Here is a 22119-nt window from a genome sequence, read left to right on the forward strand (position 1 = left end):
GGAATTTGTTAATGTCCGGTTGTAGATAACTTGAACCCTAACTTAATTAAAATGAATCAACTGAGTGTGTTACCGTGATGGCCTCTTCTCGGCGGAGTCCGGGAAGCGGAAACGGTGTTGGAGTTATGCTTGCGCAGGTTGTTCTCTAGTTTCTCGCTCGCGCTTTGCCTCCTCTTCTCGCTCTCTTTTGCGAATAAGTTAGCCACCATATTTGCTAGTCGCTTGCTGCAGCTCCATATATATTTACCTTGCCTTACCTATAAGCTTAAATAGTCTTGATCGCGAGGGTGCGAGATTGCTGAGTCCCTGTGGCTCATAGATTACTATTACACCAGATGCAGGGCCTGATGATTCCGCTCCAACAGACGTGTTTGAGCTCAAGTGGGAGTTCGACGAGGACTCTCAACATTACTATGTTTCCTTTCCTGATGATCAGTAGTGGTGCCCAGTTGGGGGTGATCGGGACCGTGTCGCATGTTGGGTTATCTTTTATTTTGGCACCGTAGTCGGGCCATGAGTGGTTGGATGATGTAATGTTATTTATGTACTTGATTGACGTGACGAGTGTAAGCCAACTATGGTATCTCCCCTTTCATTATTATATTACATGGGATGTTGTGAAGATTGCCTAACTTGCGACATATGCCTTCAATGCGATTATGCCTCTAAGTCGTGCCTCGACACGTGGGAGATATAGTCGCATCGAGGGTGTTACATAACCATAGCATGAAACATGTGGATCCAAATCAGCCCCTTACGAAGCAACACATATACTAGGGTTTAAGCTTCTATCACTCTAGCAACCCATCATCTACTTATTACTTCTCAATGCCTTCCTATAAGCCCAAATAATGGTGAAGTATTATGTAGTCGACGTTCACATAATACCACTAGAGGCTAGACAACATACATCTTATCAAAATATCAAACGAATACCAAATTCACATGACTACTAATAGCAAGACTTCTCCCTTGTCCTCAGGAACAAACGTAATTACTCAGAAAGCATATTCATGTTCATAATCAGAGGGGTAATAATATGCATATAGGATCTGAACATATGATCTTCCACCAATTAAACCAACTAGCATCAACTACAAGGAGTAATCAACACTACTAGCAACCTACTAGCACCAATCCTGGACTTTGAGACAAGAATTGGATACAAGAGATGAACTAGGGTTTGGAGATGAGATGGTGCTGGTGAAGATGTTGATGGAGATTGCCCTCTCCCGATGAGAGGAGCGTTGGTGATGACGATGGTGATGATTTCCCCCTCCCAGAGGGAAGTATCCCGGCAGAACAGCTCCGCCGGAGCTCTAGATTGGATCCGCCAAGGTTCCGCCTCGTGGCAGCGAAGTCTCGTCCCAAAAAGTTCCTTCTTATTTTTTTCTCATTGAAAGACTTCATATAGGAGAAGATGGGCGTCGGAGAGCCACCAGGGGGCCCACGAGGTAGGGGGCGCACCCTAGGGGGGGCGCCCCCCACCCTTGTGAGCAGGGTGTGGGCCCCCTAGCCTTCATCTTTGGCGAGGATTTTTCTTTATTTGTTTTAAGATGTTCCGTGCAGTTTCAAGACTTTTGGAGTTGCGAAGAATAGGTCTCTAATATTTGCTCCTTTTCCAGCCCAGAATTCCAGCTGCCGGCATTCTCCCTCCTTATGTAAACCTTGTAAAATAAAAGAGAATAGCCATAAGTATTGTGACATAAAGTGAAATAACAGTCTACAATGCGATAAATATCGATATAAAAGCATGATGCAAAATGGATGTATCAATCCTCTGGCTCCTGGAGTCCATCATATGATCGCAGTAACCAGGAAAATGGAAAAAAGTAGTAGGAAAGCAACCGTGAGTACTCATCCAAAGTACTCGCAAGCAAGGAGCTACACTACATATGCATTGATATCAAATGAAAGGGTAGTATATATGGACTGAACTACAGAATGCCAGAATAAGAGGGGGATAGCTAGTCCTATCGAAGGCTACGCTTCTGGCAGCCTCCATTTTGAAGCATATAGAAGAGAGTAGATGGTAAGTTCACCAAGTAGCATCGTATAGCATAAACCTACCCGACGATCCTCCCCTCGTCGCCCCGTGAGAGAGCGATCACCGGGTTGTATCTGGCACTTGGAAGGGTGTATTTTATTAAGTATCCGGTTCTAGTTGTCATAAGTTCAAGGTACAACTCCGAGTCGTCCTTTTACCGAGGGACACGGCTATTCGAATAGATAAACTTCCCTGCAGGGTTGCACCATATTTCCCAACACGCTCGATCCCCTTTGGCCGGACACACTTTCCTGGGTCATGCCCGGCCTCGGAAGATCAACACGCCACAGCCCCACCTAGGTACAACAGAGAGGTCAGCACGCCGGTCTAAATCCTATGCGCGCAGGGGTCTGGGCCCATCGCCCATTGCACACCTGCACGTTGCGTACGCGGCCGGTGAGCAGACCTAGCAACCTCCATTACAAAGGAAGTTGCATTACGCGGTCCAACCCGGCGCGCGCTGCTCAGTCGCTGACATCACGAAGGCTTCAGCTGATACCACGACGTCGAGTGTCCATAACTGTTCCCGCGTAGTTGGTTAGTGCGTATAGGCCAGTGGCCAGACTCAGATCAAATACCCAGATCTCGTTAAGCATGTTATTTTGAAGTAAACGCGAATGCCGACCAGGGCCAGCCCACCTCTCTCCTAGGTGGTCTCAACCTGCCCTGTCGCTCCGCCAGAAAGTAACAGTCGGGGGCCGTCGGGAACCCAGGCCCACCACTACCTGGATGGAACCACCTGCCCCTTCAGCCCCCACATCGGAATCACTTGCGGGTGCTCTATGAGCCGACCCGACTTTAGTCACCACATGTATTATATATTATGTATATAAGTATAAACCCGTGATCACCTCCCGAGTGATCACAACCCGATAGTATAGCATGGCAGACAGACAAGAATGTAGGGCCACTGATGGAATACTAGTATCATATAGTAAGCATTTAGGATTGCAAGTAAAGGTAACAACAGTAGTAGCAAGGACAGGCTATGCAACAGAATAGGATTAACAGAAAGCAGTAACATGCTACACTACTCTAATGCAAGCAGTAGAGAGAAGAATATGCAATATCTGGTGATCAAGGGATGGGGGGCTTGCCTGGAAGCTCTGCTGAAAAGTACTGATCGTCAAGGCGTAGTCGTACTCGGCGGCAGCGTCCGTCTCGAGGTCTACCGGGGAGAAGAGGGGGACGAAACAATAAATACAGAGCAAACAGATGCATGACAAGCATAAGCAGCGCTAGGGGTGTTCTAACGCAGGGTTACACGATATAGGTGAAGGGGGGATTCATCGGGAATGTTTTCCCAGTTCCGGACCTGTGTCAAACAGATGACCTGAGGAGAAATGTTCCATGTTCAGATAGTTAGAGGCATCTACGAAGTAAATGGACTGCGTATTCGGATTCTTCTCGTCGTTCTGAGCAATTTTCATGTATGAAACTTTTTCATCCGAATTACGATTAATTTCTATGATTTTTTAAAGATTTAAACAATTTCCTGAAAATCCCTGAAATTCTGCTAAGTCTGAGAATTCGCCGGTTTTAAACATTATTTGGCTGTTTTCAAAACGCTACAACTATTGTTCTGTACATCCTATGATTTTCTTCCTTATATAAATTTTGAGCATTTTTCTGTGATCTACTAGATAGTAGCATTTTCATCTCTGTTAGAGTTCATTTGCTTGATCATCAACAGCTCTAAAGTAGCTATGAAATTAAAGCTGTTTTCGGTTTTCTATTAACAGAACATTGAACTTTGTGATTTTTGTAGGAATTAATCTATACATCAAAAAGATTTGGTCCAGTGGGATAAAATAGAGCTTGTCATGTATACTTTCTACTCATATTATTTTTACTCCTGTTAGTAGTTGTTTAGGCGCTGTTTAGGGACTGCCTTGAGGGTTAGTCATTGTAGATTTAGAAAAGCTAGCAACATCTACAGTAGCAAGCAGCGGTACAGTAGAGCAGGAGCAAGCGGGCAAGGGCGCTGCAGCAAGGGAGGCAAGGCCGTGCGTGAGGCGGACGGGCGCGTCCCGGGTGCTCCAGCGGGCGCGCGCAGGAAGCACCGGCGACACCGGCAACCAGCAGAGCAGCTGCTTGCGGCATCGGCAACAGCAACAGGCAGGGCAAGTAGCAGCGGCAGTGGCATCAGGTAGCAGGAGCGGCATCTAGCAGCGGCAACGCAAAGCATTAGCACTAGCGGCGGCAGCAGCAAGGATAGAGAGCAGTGGCAGGATGCACGCACGTACGTGTACGCGTACGCGGGATCCCGGACGAGCTCAGGGACGACAGCTACGGCAACGGATCGATAGGGCAAGCAGGGGGGAACAGGGGAGGAGCTCACAGTGCATCCTTGGAGTGCTCAGGGAGGGTCGGGGTGGACCGGAGCCACCGCAACGACGGCGAGAGTGGTGACGGCCGGACGAAGGGGACGAAGACGACGTCAGCTCGAGGGCGTCCCGGCTTGAGCTAGTCCCTGGGACGGACGAAGCCGGCCGCGGGGGACCTCCTGGACGTGCTCCCGCACGCCGGAGACGGCGGTGGCCGCGACGATGACGGCGAGGGGCGTCGGGCGCGAGAGTGGCAGAGGGAGAGGGGGCGCGAGGGGATAGAGGTTAGGGTTCCAGGGGGAAGAAGGGGGCGCCGGGGTCGGCTAAATAGGCGGGAGGGAGGGTGCCGATGGTCGCAACCGCGGCCATGGCGCCGTGGATGGCCGCCACGGCGCCGTCTTTTTTTTTTTTTTTGAGACAAGCCACGGCGCCGTCTGCTTCTGTAGCGGCAGGAAGGGGAAAACAGGGGGTGTTGGGCTAGGCTATGCAGGCCTGCTAGGTAGATGGGCCGGGTGGCCCATGGGAGGGAGCTTCATTTTATTTCTGTTTTTATTTTGTGTTTTGTTTTATTTTATTTTCTTTTTACATGCTTATTTAATTTCCACAATAGTTTAGTTTAGTTAAAATACCAAAGTAGTTTCTAAATTATTATTACTATTTATACCTCTGCCACAAAAAGTGCTAGTCCCAAATAAATTTGTTTGAAATTTTATATATTAGAAAAGGCATTTAACTAATTGTTTTAGATACTGTTTTCATTACTTTTGAGCACTTAAACATTCTATAAAAACTTGGTTTCTTCACTAACAATACTTACGAATTAATTTTCATAGTCTGCACATTTTAGTTTTGACATTTGAAAACTTTTATTTTTGACTTTGTTTTGGATTTGAATTTGAACCAGTTTTGAACCAACGTGAGTTTAAGAACAGTAATCATGGTGATATGGCACCATTAGAAGGGGATTATTGTATCTTAATTATTCGGGCGTCACAAGAAACACCTGCATGGAGTTACTGAAATTGTGCCCCTGCAACCACCAAGTTAGTTGAGGAATAACTTCTGTACACTGCACTAACTGTCCATTAGCCACTTTAACTTGGAGAGGTACTGGTATTTTTTCTATAGCAACTGATATTCTGCCCAATAGAGCCTGATCCACAAATGTGCGAGTGATGTCCGAGTCAATCAGAATAAGCACTACCTGATTTCCAACCAAGGCCATCAACTGAATTGTTTTGGGATGATGAGCACCAGATAGGGCAGTAGCTGAGATAGTTGCACATTCTTCCGTATCACCAGTTACCAAGGCATCTAGAACTGCATTTGAAATGATCTCATGGGGATCTACCATCTCAGCAACTTTGAGCTGACCAGTTTGTGCAGCAGGTTGATTGCACATGTGCCCAGGTAGAAACTTCTCTCCACATTTATAACAAAGACCATTTGCTCGTCTGTATACCTTGAGTTGCTTGGCTTTCCACAAGTCACCTGTTGTCAACTGAGATTTTGAATCAGTTTTTGTGTATGAGTTGCGGAAGTAATTTGTCTTTGGGGTTTTGCTCTGTAACATCAATCCTTCCTGAAATGAAGCATACAGAGCGGCCACCTGAACTGTTGTGGGAATTTGGATCTCCACTCTAGCTCGAAGCTCTTCCTTAAGACCCATCACAAACCTTGTGACTAGAAACATATCACTGATTGCTGGCTCATACAACCTGACAGTGTACGCAAGTTGCAGAAACTGTTGTTTATACCAATGTTGGGGATATCGCTTATCGGGAACTTATCGGTCGACCCATGATAAGGGGTAAATCGGCCAGTTTATTGGCATATCGGCTGGTTTATCATCATATCGGTTGATTTATCGGCCGATATATCTTATCGGTCAGACACTGGTAAGCGATAAATCGGCCGATTTATCGGAATATCGGAAGATATCTTGAACAGTCGTTTATACTCCTCCATAGTGCATGTTTGTTTCAACAGCATCAGCTCTTTCATCTTCTGTCTGTATACGTCCACATCGGACTCCTGCAGTACCGCAACACAAAACTGCTCCCATGTATGGAATACCCCTAACTGTTTGAACCCTTGATATGAGTGAGCAGCATTGTCGGACAGATACAAAGAGGCGGAGGTCACCTTGAAATTGTCAGGTATGTGGTAGAGCTGGAAGAAGGCTTCACATCTGTCTAACCAAATCCGCACATCCGAGCCATCGAACCGTAGAAATCCATATTAGGCATCCACTGTCGCCTTCCCCCACTCTCCTTAACTGCAAGTGGCACTAGCGGCTGCACAATGGGCAACGGGATAGGTACCTGAACTGGACAAGGCGGCGACCGCATGAAACATGGTCCTGCTCCTAGAATCCATCTGAAACCTCAGATGCAGTCGAGGAAGAGCTCTCTCCCGAGCCCGTGGACTTGCCTCCTTGAGTCACATGGAGTTACCCTTGTTGTACCTGCTCCAGAGTGTCGCATGAGAGATCCACCTTGACTTGTACTTTATGCAGGCGCGCCGCTTGCTCCGTGAGCTTCGCATCCAGAGCAGCGAGCTTCTCGCAGATGTCGTCCACAGCCGCCTACTTGCTCTGATTCGCCCGTAACTCGGCGAATTCCTTGAGCATCCGCTCCTGGAACGCCTCCACCTCGTCGGCGAGAAACCGCGTCTGCGGATTCGGTTTGAATGTCGCCGTGGCTGCGTCATTCCCCAACTCAACCCACCTCGGGTCTGGATTTACACAGATCAAGCCCTAGAGCGATCTGTAACCTTCGCCGCGGATTTGCTGGGTACGAAATTGGGGAGAATTTTTTTTGGTGGCTGCGCGAGCGGAAGGAGAGGCTCTGATACTAGATTGTCACAACCTAGGGTCAGCCAAGGTTCGTCGCCGACAAGGTAGCGGGATGAGAAGTAGCAGATTTGAATTTGGTAGAGAGGGAGAGACAACAACTAGGAGAAGATAGTGAGAGGAGGAAGGAGGAGCCTGTGGCTCATAATGATCTATTTCATCGTTGATGCCTATCCACAGCGATCCGACTCGCTTATATAAACGGGTCCGACTCACACTTACAAGGCCCACGGCCCAACACCATTACACGGCTTACAGCCCACTCGACACCCCTCGAATTCAAACACTCTCGCGTCTCCTTGCCGCTTTCTCCTCCCCTGCTTTACGCCTTTCCTCCCTGGCTACGCCTGCTGCCAGCGCTGCAGTCCTTACAAATCTACAATGTGATACCCCAAATCTCGATCGGATCTGACTCTTGTATACTGACTATACATGCTCGCAACGAGCACCAGGAATCCTCTATGCTATGCTATTAAGCTATGGACCTATGGTAGAACAAAACTGGCTATACTATACACACCCTGTTCTTTGTCATTTGAAGCTAGCATCCTTGTTGTTTACTGGTGTAAATACATGGTTAGGCAGGTTCGTGCACCGGAGGATGAGATAGAGTAGGAACGCGGCATAAGCAACCACAGCCACGCAGAGAAACGAGCCCGACACCGCGCCCCTAATTTCCGACGAGAAGAAATCCAACAAGAGATAGCCGTTGATCAGGATCGGCAACGACGCAACCGTCCAGGTCACAATCTGCACCAACATGCATGCCAAGGTCAGTTCATAATCATATGTGCGACTGATAATGATTTGGCTAAACTGAAAACAGCTAAGTACAACACTACTAGGACTTGTTGGATTTCAGCATCAGCGGCCATTACTCACCTGTGTTGTTAGACCTATCTTGAACACCCCCATGACCTGCTCCTTGGACACCAACGTTATCAGCGGTATGAGCGAGAAAGGGATCTGAACTGACTGGAGGACGTTGAGCCACTCGTTCAGAACATCCAGCGCTGATTCAGACGCGTTGAAGTACAGCGCGACAACGATCGTTGGCACGATCGCAAAGCTTCGGGTGATCATCGCCCTCATCCATTTCTTCAGCCGCCAGTTGAGGAACCCATCCATTATGAACTGTCCGGCATAGGTTCCGGTTATGGTGCTGCTCGTGCCGGCGGCCAACAGGCCGACCCCCCAAATGGAGAGGATGGGGAAGTAATCTCCCCCAAACTTTTCTTGGAGATACTGTCCGGCGTTTTCGAGCCCGATCGTGCACGCTTCTTCGGTGCCGTAAAACCCTTTGGCGAAAACCGTCGTGACAAATAGGTTTATCATGAAGGGCACCACCAGCGCCATGGTTGATTCGATGCTGTAGTACCTCAGCGCTTCCCGGACTTGGTATTCCTTGTTCTGGTCTACTTTTCTTGATTGGACGAGAGCAGAATGGAGGAACACATTGTGGGGGGTGATGACACATCCCACGATCCCTACTGCTTGCCTTAGTGTTCTTGAGCTCAGCTTAGGAACCAGAAGACCTATTTTGCATAGAGATTATTTTTGCGTCAGATGAAGCAGAATAATGTGGATCAAATTTAATTTGTTAAAGAAGAAGAAGAAAAAGAAAAGATACTTACCAACAATTAGGTCTTTCCCACTGGGTTTGGTTTCTATGAACATCCATGCGAAGGACCAGGCCATTATTGCAATCAGAACTGCAAATAGAGCCTCCAATTTTCTCACTCCGTAGTTCTCGATGGAAAGAAAAATAAAGCTGATGAAAAAAAGTATATTAAGGTAAGTCGAGTGGAACCTTGTGTTCACCCAAATAATAACTACAACAAAATAAATGCTCATCATGTAAGCAAGCAATTTGGAAATACTGGTGCAGTAGCTCTGGTGATGTATAATGTAAAATAACACAAACTTCATTTCTGTCGTTACTCCTATGCTAGTTTTCATGCATAGTGCATACAGTAGAAATCAAAATGATCAAGTAATTTTCACATTTCTGATATCTCCATAGGGAAATGTTCACTCCTGGTCGCCTACAAAGTTCAACAAAAATATTCTGCAGCATGTCATATATCGATGTGATAAATGTTGTTCCATCTCTACAAATGTGTACTGACTAAAAGTTTTGAATGATGCACCGGTCAAGTCGACCAAAAGGATACCACAAACTGAAACTAACTTGATCAAATTTTAGTTTTTGCAACTGAATCTACAAACTGAAACTAATTCGTTCAAATTTCAAGTTTTGCTGCGACTCGCTGCTGAACAGTTTTTTGCAACACATGGACGGTTTCATCCTAAAGATTTGGGGTGAGCCACAGATTTCTGGGAGCTGACAAGAAATCTCCAGTCCAGAATAACTCAAACATTTTGGCAACTGGCATCGAGCAGTACATCTCAATAGCACAAGAAGAGGCGATCAAAACTCACCAGTCCAATGCGGTGATGACAACGCCGGCCCAAATGGGCAGGAATCCGCGGCTGAGGATCTTGATGGCAATGGCGCTCCCGATGACCTCCTGGATGTCGGCGCTGACCATGGAGACCTCGGCCATGAGCCAGAGCGCGCGGCGCACCCAGTCCGGGTACTCGTCGCGGCAGAGCTCGGCGAGGTTCTTCCCGGTGGCCACCCCGAGGCGCGCGGCGAGCAGCTGGACGAGCAGCCCCATGGCCGTGGCCCAGAGAAGCAGCCAGAGCAGCGTGTCGCCGGCGGTGGCGCCGGCCTGGAGGTCGCCCTCGAGGTTGCCCGGGTCGAGGAAGGCGATGCTCATCAGGAACCCGGGCCCCGTGAAGAGCCAGAGCTTGCGCCACGAGAAGGGCGGCGCGCGGCCGGTGGCGGAGAAGAGGTCCTCCTCGTCGGCGTCGGGGTCGGCGGCGATGGACACGACGATCTTCTCGGCCGGCTCGAAGGCGCACTGCTCGGGGTCCTCGTCGTCGGAGGAGGAGGACGCGCGGAGCAGCGCGTGCGCCTCGACGTCGGGGCCGGTGCCCGCGGCTGGGTCCCCGTCGGCGGCCATGGGACGACGGGCGGTGAAGCTGCGTTGCGCGAAACCGAGCGCCGGCCGGCCTTCTTTGCCGGATGTTTCGGGGGCTCCTGTGGCTTGGGAATGCCCGTGGTTAAACCATATGATCCTCGTTGCACAAAACTAAATATACACCCCGGAAATCCACGAGGCCGAAACATTTTGGCTGGTGTGCCCTCGCATGCCTGCATGCCTGCATGCGGCGTGCGTGAACCGTACAGGCGAAAAAGGGCGTGTGCACGGCTTCGCTCTTTGACCTGGGTGTTCGATGCACGCGGCTGCTCTAGCAAGCGCGTGTGGAATGAGCAATCACAATTTAAGTGCTTTACGTGCAGTCCTATCAAGGGGGCTAGGATTGGATGTTAAAGCATCTACAGCCGCAGAGTACAAATATGACCCCTCAAACGCCTCCTAACGCGTCCGGACACATCCGCGGGCAATAACTAGGCACTACTTAAATAGCCTCGTCCATGTTCGTGTATCTCATATCCGACCCCCTATATCCATACTAAATCATGCAACGTCAATCAAAGTATGTAGATCAGCAAACGAACACAGGCAAGCACAATACTTTCACCAAAAGATCGGATGTTCAAACGGCCACCAAAGTTCATACCACGAACAACTTGAAACTACGTCTAAAGCTTGAAACTAAATTGAAACAACGCGGATCTTCTCCACTTCCGGGCCGGCCCTTCCCCTTTCGATCGCCGGCGCAGCTGTAGCCATCGGGGGCTGGTGGAGGATCGTCCCACTCGTCGGACGAGGAGCCGTCGTCGTCGTCGTCGGAAGAGGAGGAGACGATGATGAGGCCCTTGAGACGCCGGACGGCCCGGTCCTGCTGCCGCTTCAGCTTGGCCAGTCGAGCCGCCTCCATCGCCTTCTCCTTGGCCTCGCGCTTGGACTGCTCGATAGCTAGCCATAGAGCCTTCGCATTCTTCCACCGGAGCCGCCGAGTGTCTGTCTCCGCCGTCATAAGCGACCAGAGGTAGACCTACGCGAGGAGTCGCTTGTCCTCGCCGGGCTCCGCAGGTAACCCACGGCGGCGGCGGACAGAGCTCTCCGCCGCGTCCCTCTCCCTTGCTCGCTGCCTCTCACGGCGGGCGGCGCGCGCCTCTGACTCCTGCATGCATGGCTGGGTCGGTGCCGTAGCGACGGGCACAAGCACCCACCGCTACCCGCGTGAGGGAGCAGCAGGCAGCGGAGGAAGGGGACGACATGGGGGAGGCGACTGCACATCCCACGCGGAGCCAAGCGTGGACCGGGAGGAGCCAACGCCGGCTTCCTCACTGCAGCGGCGGGGGAGAGGCCAGGCCGATTCGGAACTGCCACCCCTGTCCACCTTGGACCTCTCGAGGGCAATGCGAAGGGCTAGATCCTCGTCGAAGTCGGAGGAGCGGCTGCCGGCGCACGACATGGTGGGCGCAGTCATCGGATTGGTCGAAGTGAATTGAATCGGAGAAATCGGAGGGAAGAAGAAGAGATAGATCAAAGTGGAGTGAGCTAGGGTTTCCGGATTGGGGATATTGTGGGGACGGAGTGGGGGATGGGCCGAGCTGACGTGGCGGGCGTGCCCGGGCGCGAGGTGGATATGAGGGGTGTCAGCCAGCCCGGGCGTTTGAGGGCCGTTTGAGGCGTCCAGGTGGGTCAAAAAACATGATCGATGAGTGACGGGGCGGGTCGTCCGGGCATTTGAGACCGGTATGAGGCGTCCGGCTGTAGATACTCTTATGAGAGGAAGGGGCCCACCCCCTGAAAATCTCAAGGAGGTGGGGGTAGTTAGATGGAGGATTACGCAGAGTTTTCACAGAGCCTACCAAGGTGTAGGATTTTCGGTGTGGAATTCAGCCCATTGGTTTTCAAATTGAAGAAGATGTTCCTGATTCCTCTCGCCCGAACCGTAGCACCTAGGAACTAATCAACGAGCGGGAGCGCCATCGCCCTAGTGTGCAGCTGACAGGGCATCGGACTGGCGGCTGGTGAAGGACGCTCGTTCCAGCGGTGGCGGTGGTCATCGAAGCGCGCACACACACGTACATTTCAGTTATTCCCAGCACAACTTGTTCAGTTTACCACTCTACACACTCCAGTGGCGATTCTACCGTCCGGCACCCTGGGCACGTGCCCGGGCTCGAGCGCTGCAAATTTTACGAGCAGCCGGATCACAACCTATGATGTACGATCCAAAATACAACAACTTCGTGATGAATTGGCCTGTTTGGCCATCGTTTTTTTTTTGCCTTTGGGGCTTACCCCCGTCAAACCAGTACGTCATAGGCAGGCCCATCACTTAATTTTCTTATATGGGCCACAATAGATAGTCAGTTAGTTGCATCGCTAGCCTCGTCGGTTCGTTTGTGCGACACGACTTGCCCTAGCAACTCCAGGGTTGAAGGCGGCGGTCGGTGAGGTGGACTGGTGGAGGCATGGCGACCGGCAACACCGCAAGAGACGGTGCACGGCCGGGCCTCCAATCAGGCTATGACCCCAGCGAGCAATGACCGGGATAAAAAAACACCAGATTCCACTCCGGCTCGTCCTAATCACCATCTGCACTTCAGCGAACCCTAGCCATACATGCAGCACCGCTGCACCGGTGAGTGCCCCTATGATATATCGGCAAATTGTTCAATTTACCCATAATATCTTCTCAATTAGCCATTTAATTGGTATTGTATCCCATGTTTTTATTTATTCTGCTATGAAATATTGTTGTATATATTGCACATGGCGTTTATCCAAATATATGATACTTGTGGTGTTTGATAGACCAAAGTAAAATTTCGCTTGTGGTGTGCCCAGGCTTTAGCAATTCGCTAGCTCCGCCCCTGAGCACTCTAATCTCTATTCTTAATGGAGCAGTTGGTAGTCTCCGCCGGTTAATTTTCGTCCCATCTTCCTTGATTTATTTTCATCCTTCCTCCTACCTCCCCCCTCCCAGTATTTCCCCCACTAAACCGTCGAGCCAAAAAAAAGCTATGTCAGCAATGCCCCCAAGGCAACGCAGTCGCACAAACGGTGAAAAACTCTACGAAAATTAACCTACGAAAATTAAGCAGTCGCATAAACGACCCACGACTCGCACGCACGAGTGAGCGAGCGAGGCCTCCAGAGATCCCTTGGCTGCCGCCCTCGCGCTCGTGGATCCCTGAAACGTCGCCGATCCGAGACGAGCCGCCGCCGCCCTCGCGCTCATGGATCCCTGAAACGCCGTCGATCCGAGACGAGCCGCCGCCGCCGAGGAACAAGAGGAGCCACCGCCGCCGAGGAACAAGAGGAGCCACCGCCTTCATTGCGGACCACCAGGTCTCCGTCGGGACACACCGCCGAGGTCCGCAATCGCCGCCGACGAGGTCCTAGAGGAGCCGCCGCCGCCTTCGTGCATCGGAGGATTTGATTGACTTCTCCTCTCCTCTCTTCCACCTCTGGTCGTCGGGTAAGTCGCAGGTATTGTATTCGTAATCGGTTCCAATCTCGCACCCCTGTTTCATTGTTCTTCGTTTGATTCATTTGAGGTGCTCCTTCCGACGATGTCGAGGGTCTTAGTCTCTGTGATTTCTCCTTGTATGTTCTGTTGAATTTTGAATATCGACCTCACATCTCGACCGCGGCTCCCCTTCATCTTCATTCTCACTGCCGAGACAACGTCTCCGCCGACGCTGCGGGCTCATTCTCGAAAAAAATTTAATCATTCTCGAAAAAAAGTCTGCTGCCGGCGTACCGAGAATCCAACGCCAAAATCCTCTGAGCTCGATGACCCTGACTCCTTTCTCTCCACGTGCCCCGCACGATGTGGGGGTCTCGATGCTCGGACTTGCCTGCCCGACGCCGTCTTCCTCCGCCCCTTCACTCCACGGACCTGAAGGATCCACCCCACTCCGCTGTCTCTGCAACCCACTACTAATGCAGCAGCCTGCATGGCACAGCTCGGCCTGCTAACTAAGGCTGTGTTTGATAGCAAAGTACTGCAAAAAACAGGGTATTGAAGAACTGCAGTATTTTAACCCATTGGTGCAAGATACCATGGTTTTGACATATCAAACTATTTTGGAGTTTTGATAATACAGCGACCCGTTTGGCTAGCGCCGTATGTAGCGATGTAAAATGAGTTTTAGCTAGCTCGGCGTTGCATGCAACTGATCGGCCATGCACATTTATCATCCGCATGCACAAACTGAACGGCACTGCACGGCCATAGACATGGCTTGTAGCTTCCCTTGGAGGACGCTCAGCATCGCGAAGTAGCCGACTCATCACCGTCGAGTCATGGTGGAGCTGCGCGTGGAGGTAACACGTCACTCTCTGCACATGGCTTTGCTGGTCGGAAGCTGTGCAAGTGCGTGTGGACTAAACGGCCTGACCTTCATCCATATCATCGTCGAGGGGAACCAGGAGCTGACCGTGAATTGTAAACGGGTGGCCAAGATGGTGTTCGTCATGTCCACAGCTAGCTCCAAGCCTTCTGTGCCACTGACTCCTCGTGTATCGCCATCCTGCCGCGCCCAGGTGTTTCTCTGCAGCCTCTCCACCATGACAACGTTCCATGGCCTCGCGGTGCCAAGCATCGGCATTCATCGTCATGCGAGGGTCACTCCGCGGCGTGGCCTCCACCGCATGGTCTAAGGCAAGGTACGTAGCCAGGAGGTAATGGGCGGCCTGTGCAGAGAGGCATGAGGATGTACTGTCTCTTGGTTTGTCCATGACCGCCGAAGTAGAAGATCTTCAGAGACGGCGATGCGGCGATGGCTTGGAGCGAGGAAGAAGTTGAAGACACCCGTTTCTTTTGCGTGCTCTGTTTAAAAAAAAGAGGTGTGGGGTTCTTTTTATTTGACAGAGAAAATACTCTGGTTTTGGAAATACCACAGTATTAATACTGAAGTTTTTGTGGGTAGCCAAACACCTCACAGTAAATTAAACTGTAGTATTTTAAAAAACTGTAGTATTATCAGAATACTTTAAAAAAACTTCGCTATCAAACGGGGCCTTAAGGTTTGCCTCAGTTTTCTGCATTTTTTGGCAATGCAATTTCCCCCAATATACAATTATACATGATATGCTATGACATAAACATGTGAAGCCCTGTGCATCTTTGGTTCTGATTCTACTACGTGCTGGTCTGCTGTCATGCAACACAGAACTGATTCTCTTGAGAAATACAGAATGAAACAGCTTCATTAGTTGTACTAAACTGATCTCGCATGAGTCATATTTCTCAATAACTGATGAACATTCAGAAGAAAAAACGGTCTGTTTATTTTTGTAATATATACTATTAAAGGGGAGTCCGTCGTCGTTTCGTTCGTATCTTTAGTCCCATCATACAGTCATTAGTTCTAAGGTACTTCCTCAGTAAACAAATATAAGAACATTGTTCTAAGGTGAGAATGGATGTGCATCTCCGTTATGTATAACTACAACAGGCTTATGTGATCTTATCATGAAGTCATTTTTCAGTTTGTGCCCAACGTGACTGCATGTAAATATGTAATACGCTAACTTTGTTCTTCCTTTTTGTTGTTTGACTGACTCAATTTACCATCTCAAATGCCATTCCCTTTATAGCTAGCACATCATCTCCAAAGAATTTATTTAAGTTGAAATCCAGTAATTAAATGTTGATCGGATAAGCAGGCTGATGGAATCTTGGTCAAATTTTTTGTTTTTACTGGATGGAACTAGAACTATTATTTCCTGAATATATTGGATCACAAAGAACTAAATATATCTACAATGTCTTTGGGCATATTCTGAATTTGCAGAGTTAGCACAAACCTGGAAGCATATATGCAGCTCCCAGATGTTGCAGGCAAGAGGAAGGGCACGTACGTCATGCGATACCACGGTATTTGTGATTTTCCAACTAATACAGTGTTAGCTCTATGTTAACCTTCTTTTAGGTACTTCCCACGATTTTCTTTGTAGGAAACCCCACAAATATTAATAGGTGTATATTCCCATTAAGATGCTAAATTTTGTTGGTCTTATTTATGGGATAGCGAAACATTTCTGTGTGCACTCAATTGTCAGTTTGGACGCGCTGGGTGTTGGGAGTTTTGAGCTGATTAACACCAATACTGCTTCTATATCCACCTCTACTATTATTGCTTCTACATTTCCTTATTGCATGTATTTGTTTCCAGTAGGTCACGCCACCCTTTTCTACTGAGTTATATACACCCACTACGTTGGTGTTGTGACCTCTATGTAGATGAAATATATTAGGTCTGTACGAATAATTTGTATGTGATTTCATACAGTATCTTGTTGATGCTATGAGCATCGATTGGCATATAAGATGAAGGAGCTTCTAGCGCCACTTCCGATCAGTGATTGTATGAAGGCAACAGTAACATATTTGAACCAACAGTGGGGCACAAGGTGGTGTCAGTAATCTGTAGAGCTCTCAAGGAAAGATGACATGATTATTTGAGTTAGTTGAGCATCACCCAGGTCATAGGTACATCAATTAATCTTTGGATTTTCCCTGGTGGCACTCTGATCTCACCACACTAAAAGGTCTACAAGATCAAGATATATGCACATAAATAATTATTTTGCTAACTAAATTGGTCAGTGTAATACTCCTACAACTAATTAATGATATGTACCATCATAAGATTAAATGGATTGTACAAGAGAATTCTTGCTTCTTTGGTATGACGGTGTTCGAAGGGGCTAGAAGTATAATTGATTTTCATACTATTGAACTTAGCTAACTAGATGTTTCAAAGCAAAGGCACATGAAGGAACACATATGAGTTTCAACTGGCAGCTCTCGTCAACATTCCTAGAAAAGTTTAGGAATATTTCCATGACAATTTTTTATATTAATTACTTGTATGGGTGATGGTAATGTTAACATGTTTTTTTGGCTCCTTTGTACACGGATTAGGCTTGTTCAGCACAGCTCATTTTCTCAGGATTAGGCTTGTTCTTTCTCTACTGAAAATAGTATTCGTAGTAGCATGCATTTTCACTCAGTTTTTTTTTGTAGGAGACCTCTATCTGGTAACCAGACTCTCCACGTGGACGTGGGAATAAGAAAGCGTAGCAGAGACATGAAAAGGTGGGGTGCGGCCTTGAAATGCTCATCAAATTGCCGGCTCCATGTTGCCTCCCCACTATCATCATACTTGTCTGCATCAAGAATAGTGTAGGCGCTGCTGCTGGGGGAGGCGCGCCGGTTGAGCTCGGCCGGGCAGCACTTTGAGCCGCTATAAAAATATCATGGTCATCTTTTGGCGAATACAAAGATGTTTGTAACCTCATAAGCAGAGCTCTGTACTGCTGCTTGTATATTGAGAGATACTACAGGAATTGATACTCATAGCTTATCTTTTCTGATCTCTGTCGTGCATATGTTTCAACTAAATTATGGTTATTGTTTATGTTTGTCAAATTAAGCCATTGATAGGATAAGCAAAAGTAGTTGTTGATTGACAAAGCTGAGAGACAATTTACAGACATTATACCAGCTAGGAATTTATTGGTGGGACAAAATTATGTCATGGTTTATATACAGGTGATCGATACTTCAGGTAGTTCACTACTTTTGATTCCATAGATCAAATACTAACAATTTTTCTTTGGATACAGCAAGGATCATACCCCACCCACGCGGTGGCATGATGCAGAAGGGCTACATGGGTTAATAGCGGCGTGTGCAATGGAAGGACGCCTACGAGAACAAGCTCGCCGAGGTCTTGGAATTCCAACCTAGGTAAACAAGTGAGCTCACTTTATAAGTTTGCCCTTTTTTGGTGATGTGGGCTAGCTCATTCATTAAAGCTACTCAACTCTGTATTTTTCTCTCTTTGGTGATTGGATTATTGCTACTCTATGTTGAAGGATCTTTTCATGCCAAATTTAATAAATATTGTCATGTTTCCGTAGATTGCCTATTTGCTCACTCTGCGTAGAATGGTGAACGTTTGTAGAATGGTCACTTGGTCATGGTTTGATTATTTTTATCAGTGCACACACCTTCAGAAAATGATCCAATGAGGCTAGCTTGTTCTTTCTACTTTTGTACCTACACGTGGGATGCTCTGTTAATTTTGTTGTGCAAATAATCATTCTTTGTGTTGATGAGCAATGACAACGACTCCTAAAATTAAAAAACTTGCTGAAAGTACGCTTTGTTGCAATACAATCCTATTTATAAACATTACATTTTCTTGATAGATTGTGATTAAAATTTGTTGCTTTTACCCACTTTGGTGCTGCTTCAGTGTATGCGTACTAAGTTGTAAAAGGAGATGATTGTATATTTTGCTTTATAGTGCACTGGTTCACGAGATTGATGCTGAGAAGATTCAGTTTGCCGCGCTACACATGAGAAGATTCTTTTGCTTGAAAATATATTGTTTTCTCGGTGCACATACCTTCAGAAAAAGAGAAGTGCTTGAACGAAGATTCTCCTCCGTCATCTAACCGATGGTCAGATGTTTGTGCTTTTCCATCATGGTTTAACCTAGGATCAAGATTTCTTTTCTACATCATGTCCTTCTCGGGAAAGTTGTTGTCGATAACTCAATTGATGTGTTCCTTTTTTTCTTCAAGAAACTCGATATAGACCAGGCAGGAAGGAGGAGGTGGAGGAGGCGAGAAGCTGTGGCGTCATGCTCTCCCCCGATGCTTTCAAGTCGTCCGCCCTGCACCAAGGCACTCCTCTCCCCACTCGATTCCGCTCCTCCACATTTGGTCCTTCAGTTGTTGATGTGTTGAAGGAGGCTCCACGGAGGCGGCGGCCATCGAGCTCTAGATTTGGCAGCAGCGGCACACCGTACGTAGTGCTCGCCAAAGCTAAGGTAGGTCTCCCGTAGATCTCATCCTCCACTTTTCTGAAGAGATGGTTTTCAAGTCTTAACTGTAACATGGGATCGTTGCAGGAACTGGCGAAGACGCTATAATGCCCCACGTCATATTAAGGATAAGCTGTTCTGGCAATATACTTTTGCTCGTGAGGAGCTACATCTTACCAAGAGTTTCAGGGATAGGACTAAGACAGATATCAGTTTTTGCCTAATTGTAGTTTATGGTGCTCTTTTTTCTTTATAGAAATTTCCTATGCTCTTATGCTCACGTGGAATAGCAACATCACAACCAATATTAATGTGACTTGTTCGTCTTTTGCAGAATTTTTTTAAGGCCTCGTCCTGCTTGATTTGCCAGCGTGTGTGCACTCCCGAAATCCAAGTTTACATCACTGCATACAAATTTGTTGGGCACCTCTGAATTCGTTGCATGCGTTGATTCGCATGGGAAGCTGGCGCTACAGGTTGATGCAACTTCCCCAACTAAATGCACGGATGATACTTCTTTATGGCTGTGACTAACTTGTCAACCTGGGTAAAAGAAAAATATTTACTGTACAAATAGGAGAAGGCAAAAAAATCATCTCATATATTAGATTGCATCAGTAGTATTTTGGGAGCATAAATTCTTCATTAGAGACATAGGAAAATTGTCTTCCAGATGTTGCAGGCGAGAGGAAGGGCGCGTCATGCGATGCCATGTATCCAGTAGTGGTTTCTTCTCCCATACGGTATGCCCTTACTCTCCGGTCTGTACGTATGTATGCTTTTCCACTTAATACGGTATTAGCTCTATGTTAACCTTCTTCTAGGTTCCCCGCTCTAGGATTTTCTTTGTAGGAAATCTGAATAATATAAATAGGTATGTTTTCCCATGAAGATGTCTGGTTTTAATCCAAAAAAATTACATTACATGGTATGCTAAAATGGTTTGTATTTTAGAGTTTACTCCCATTTACTTGTGTGTTCTTCCATAGTAATAGAATTGCTATCAATTAGACTTCTTTGTGTTCCCTGAAATTAAATGGTTTGCCATAGAGGATGAAATTTGAGTATGACAGTTGTTGAACTGAAAATAATCTAGCGAGCAATAATAAAATGAAGAATACCTTATCATATTGCAGTGCCCTATGAGTGAATAACAGGCCAATACACTGGCAAAATGAAAATGCTTTGTTTGGATACCAAGAAGAAAAATAGTTCACATTAAGAGACTATTTTAAAGTTGTTTCCAGTAGACTATTAGATATGGTGTTGCATGGACCCTTTTAAAATTAGCTTCTTGATTTCATTTGGCAGGATGGTGCCGCAAAACTCTGGTTAAATAGCTGCTACCATCCCCGTACATGATAAATAAAGTTTTTTTCTCAGTGTAGAATTTGGTGTTTAGTGTAGTGCTTGATGTCTCCGTACATAACAAGACAAGTTGAGATTTATTTTCTTAGTTTGGTTGCTGGTCTTATCTCAAACTTGGGTGTCCAATGTAGTCCTTGACATCCCATGTACGCACTGTTGTATACACTTGTTGATTCATGCAAAAGTATTAACTGAGAGTTTATTGTGTTCTGCAAGAAACATTAATTCGGAGAGTCCACCATACATTATTTAAGTGCTGGTTAAATGTATACCACTAGAGTTGATTGAGGGGCTAATCAGCAGGGTGTAATCAAGGTTGGACTTATTGCTTCGAGGCACAATCTATATTTCACAGCATGTGTAACCTTGCAGGATGTGTTTTATTTTCTTTCAATACACCCAACCCTGCTTTCAATTAAATTCACTTTGGTTGGACTGAACTTCACTGATGAAAAATATCATTGTCGTCTGTCGTGTCTCCTTAAAAAAGAGGAAACTGTCGAAATCTTTGTTATCAGTGCACATATCCTTTTGCACTTGGTGCATGGGCTATAGGATTGTATCAAATTATTTGTTCGACACGAGTCACAAAAAACACTGAAGCATATGTACTTGATGCAGATGCATTTATATACATCTTTTGTGGGATTTACCTATTATCTTTGCCATAGACATGGAAAGCCATCGACCAGTTTTTGTAGTTTGGTAGCTTTCACATGCCCATAGTATAATTATGTTAGCCTTTGCATTTTTCTGATGATGTTGTCATGAGCTGAACATATACTGGGAGAATAATTGACATTTTGCCTATGATATCAATATACCAAGTTTTTGTTTGGTTGGAATTTTGACAGCATCATATTCATATGGTTATGTACTGCAAAATACCAAAGGAGGGGCCAAACGTTGTACGAGCTTCGACAAACGGAACCTGCCTACAATGCTGTGGCGGGGTTGGGGGCAGCCGTGCGGTGTGAGTTGGTCAAGTCTGAGGATCACGGCCGACAACTGCATCTTCAACCTCTACACGATTAGTGATATTTGGCTATGTTAAGAGGATTAGCGATAGAGTAAAATTATTAGGATGATAAAAAGTGTTAGGCTATTTTTCTTTGTATATGATTATAATGACGAGGTATGAGGGTCCGTATGAGTGGAACTATCAGCTCTCACACAATGCTAAAATAAGAAGAAAAAAATGAGAGCACTATAACGTTGCAAAATTGTTTGGGAAAATTTCTGAATTTGTCAAAACTATGAGGATGGAGTGGATGACGAATGCATCTAAGTTAGGGAAGATAGGAATGCCTATGGCAATTTGGCAAACTTGGAAAAAAGATGCGGAAATTTGGAGTTGGGTGGCAATGTAGATCTGAAGCCAAGTAGCTGATATATTCCCTCCTTTTGGGTTTAAAGGGCCTATCTATTTTTTTTTTGCTTTTTCGTTTTGGTTTAAAGGCCTATCTCTATCCTATGTTTAGATTCCAAAGCATATTAAATCTCTACATGTAAGGATTAAAAAGAACTCACCAATGCATGTAATGTTCCTACTCAATTAGTGGCCACTAATGCATATGCCATAGTTAATCTACTACCCCTATAAAAAGAAGAGAGGGCGAAGAACCAAACAATCAGATCCATCCATCAATAAGATCTAATGGCTCTTAATGCTTCGATGTTTGAC

General features: G+C 46.8%; 1 protein-coding gene and 1 long non-coding RNA gene across 2 annotated transcripts; one reads left to right on the forward strand and one right to left on the reverse strand.

Annotated features, from left to right (window-relative positions):
• Positions 1-4920: 4920 nt before the first annotated feature.
• Positions 4921-10353, reverse strand: LOC125553533 (metal transporter Nramp6-like). Its single transcript, XM_048717303.2, has 4 exons — positions 9671-10353; positions 8863-8999; positions 8111-8763; positions 4921-7978 (listed from the first exon to the last, which is right to left on the reverse strand). Exons 1-4 carry the CDS (start codon positions 10255-10257, stop codon positions 7760-7762), a joined length of 1596 nt encoding a protein of 531 aa, XP_048573260.2. The 5' UTR covers positions 10258-10353; the 3' UTR covers positions 4921-7759.
• A 2937-nt stretch (positions 10354-13290) lies between these two features.
• On the forward strand, positions 13291-21602 carry LOC147974778 (uncharacterized). The gene is made up of 7 exons (XR_015600273.1): positions 13291-13699; positions 16023-16105; positions 17258-17785; positions 17860-17983; positions 18546-18702; positions 18826-19073; positions 19155-21602. It is a non-coding gene; the product is annotated as an uncharacterized LOC147974778 (long non-coding RNA).
• The last annotated feature ends 517 nt before the right edge of the window (positions 21603-22119 follow it).

This window comes from Triticum urartu, chromosome 4A, assembly GCF_056163025.1.
Source record: "Triticum urartu cultivar PI428250 chromosome 4A, HENAU_Tu73, whole genome shotgun sequence".
Taxonomy (NCBI): Eukaryota; Viridiplantae; Streptophyta; class Magnoliopsida; order Poales; family Poaceae; genus Triticum; species Triticum urartu.

Excerpts from the sequence above, each read along its gene's own strand:
- LOC125553533 (XM_048717303.2), bottom strand. The coding sequence starts at position 10,257 with ATGGCCGCCGACGGGGACCCAGCCGCGGGCACCGGCCCCGACGTCGAG. Across the intron at positions 9,000-9,670 it reads GTCATCACCGCATTGGACTG|CTTTATTTTTCTTTCCATCG; the intron begins GTGAGTTTTGAT and ends TTTTTTCATCAG. Across the intron at positions 8,764-8,862 it reads TGGGAAAGACCTAATTGTTG|GTCTTCTGGTTCCTAAGCTG; the intron begins GTAAGTATCTTT and ends TATGCAAAATAG.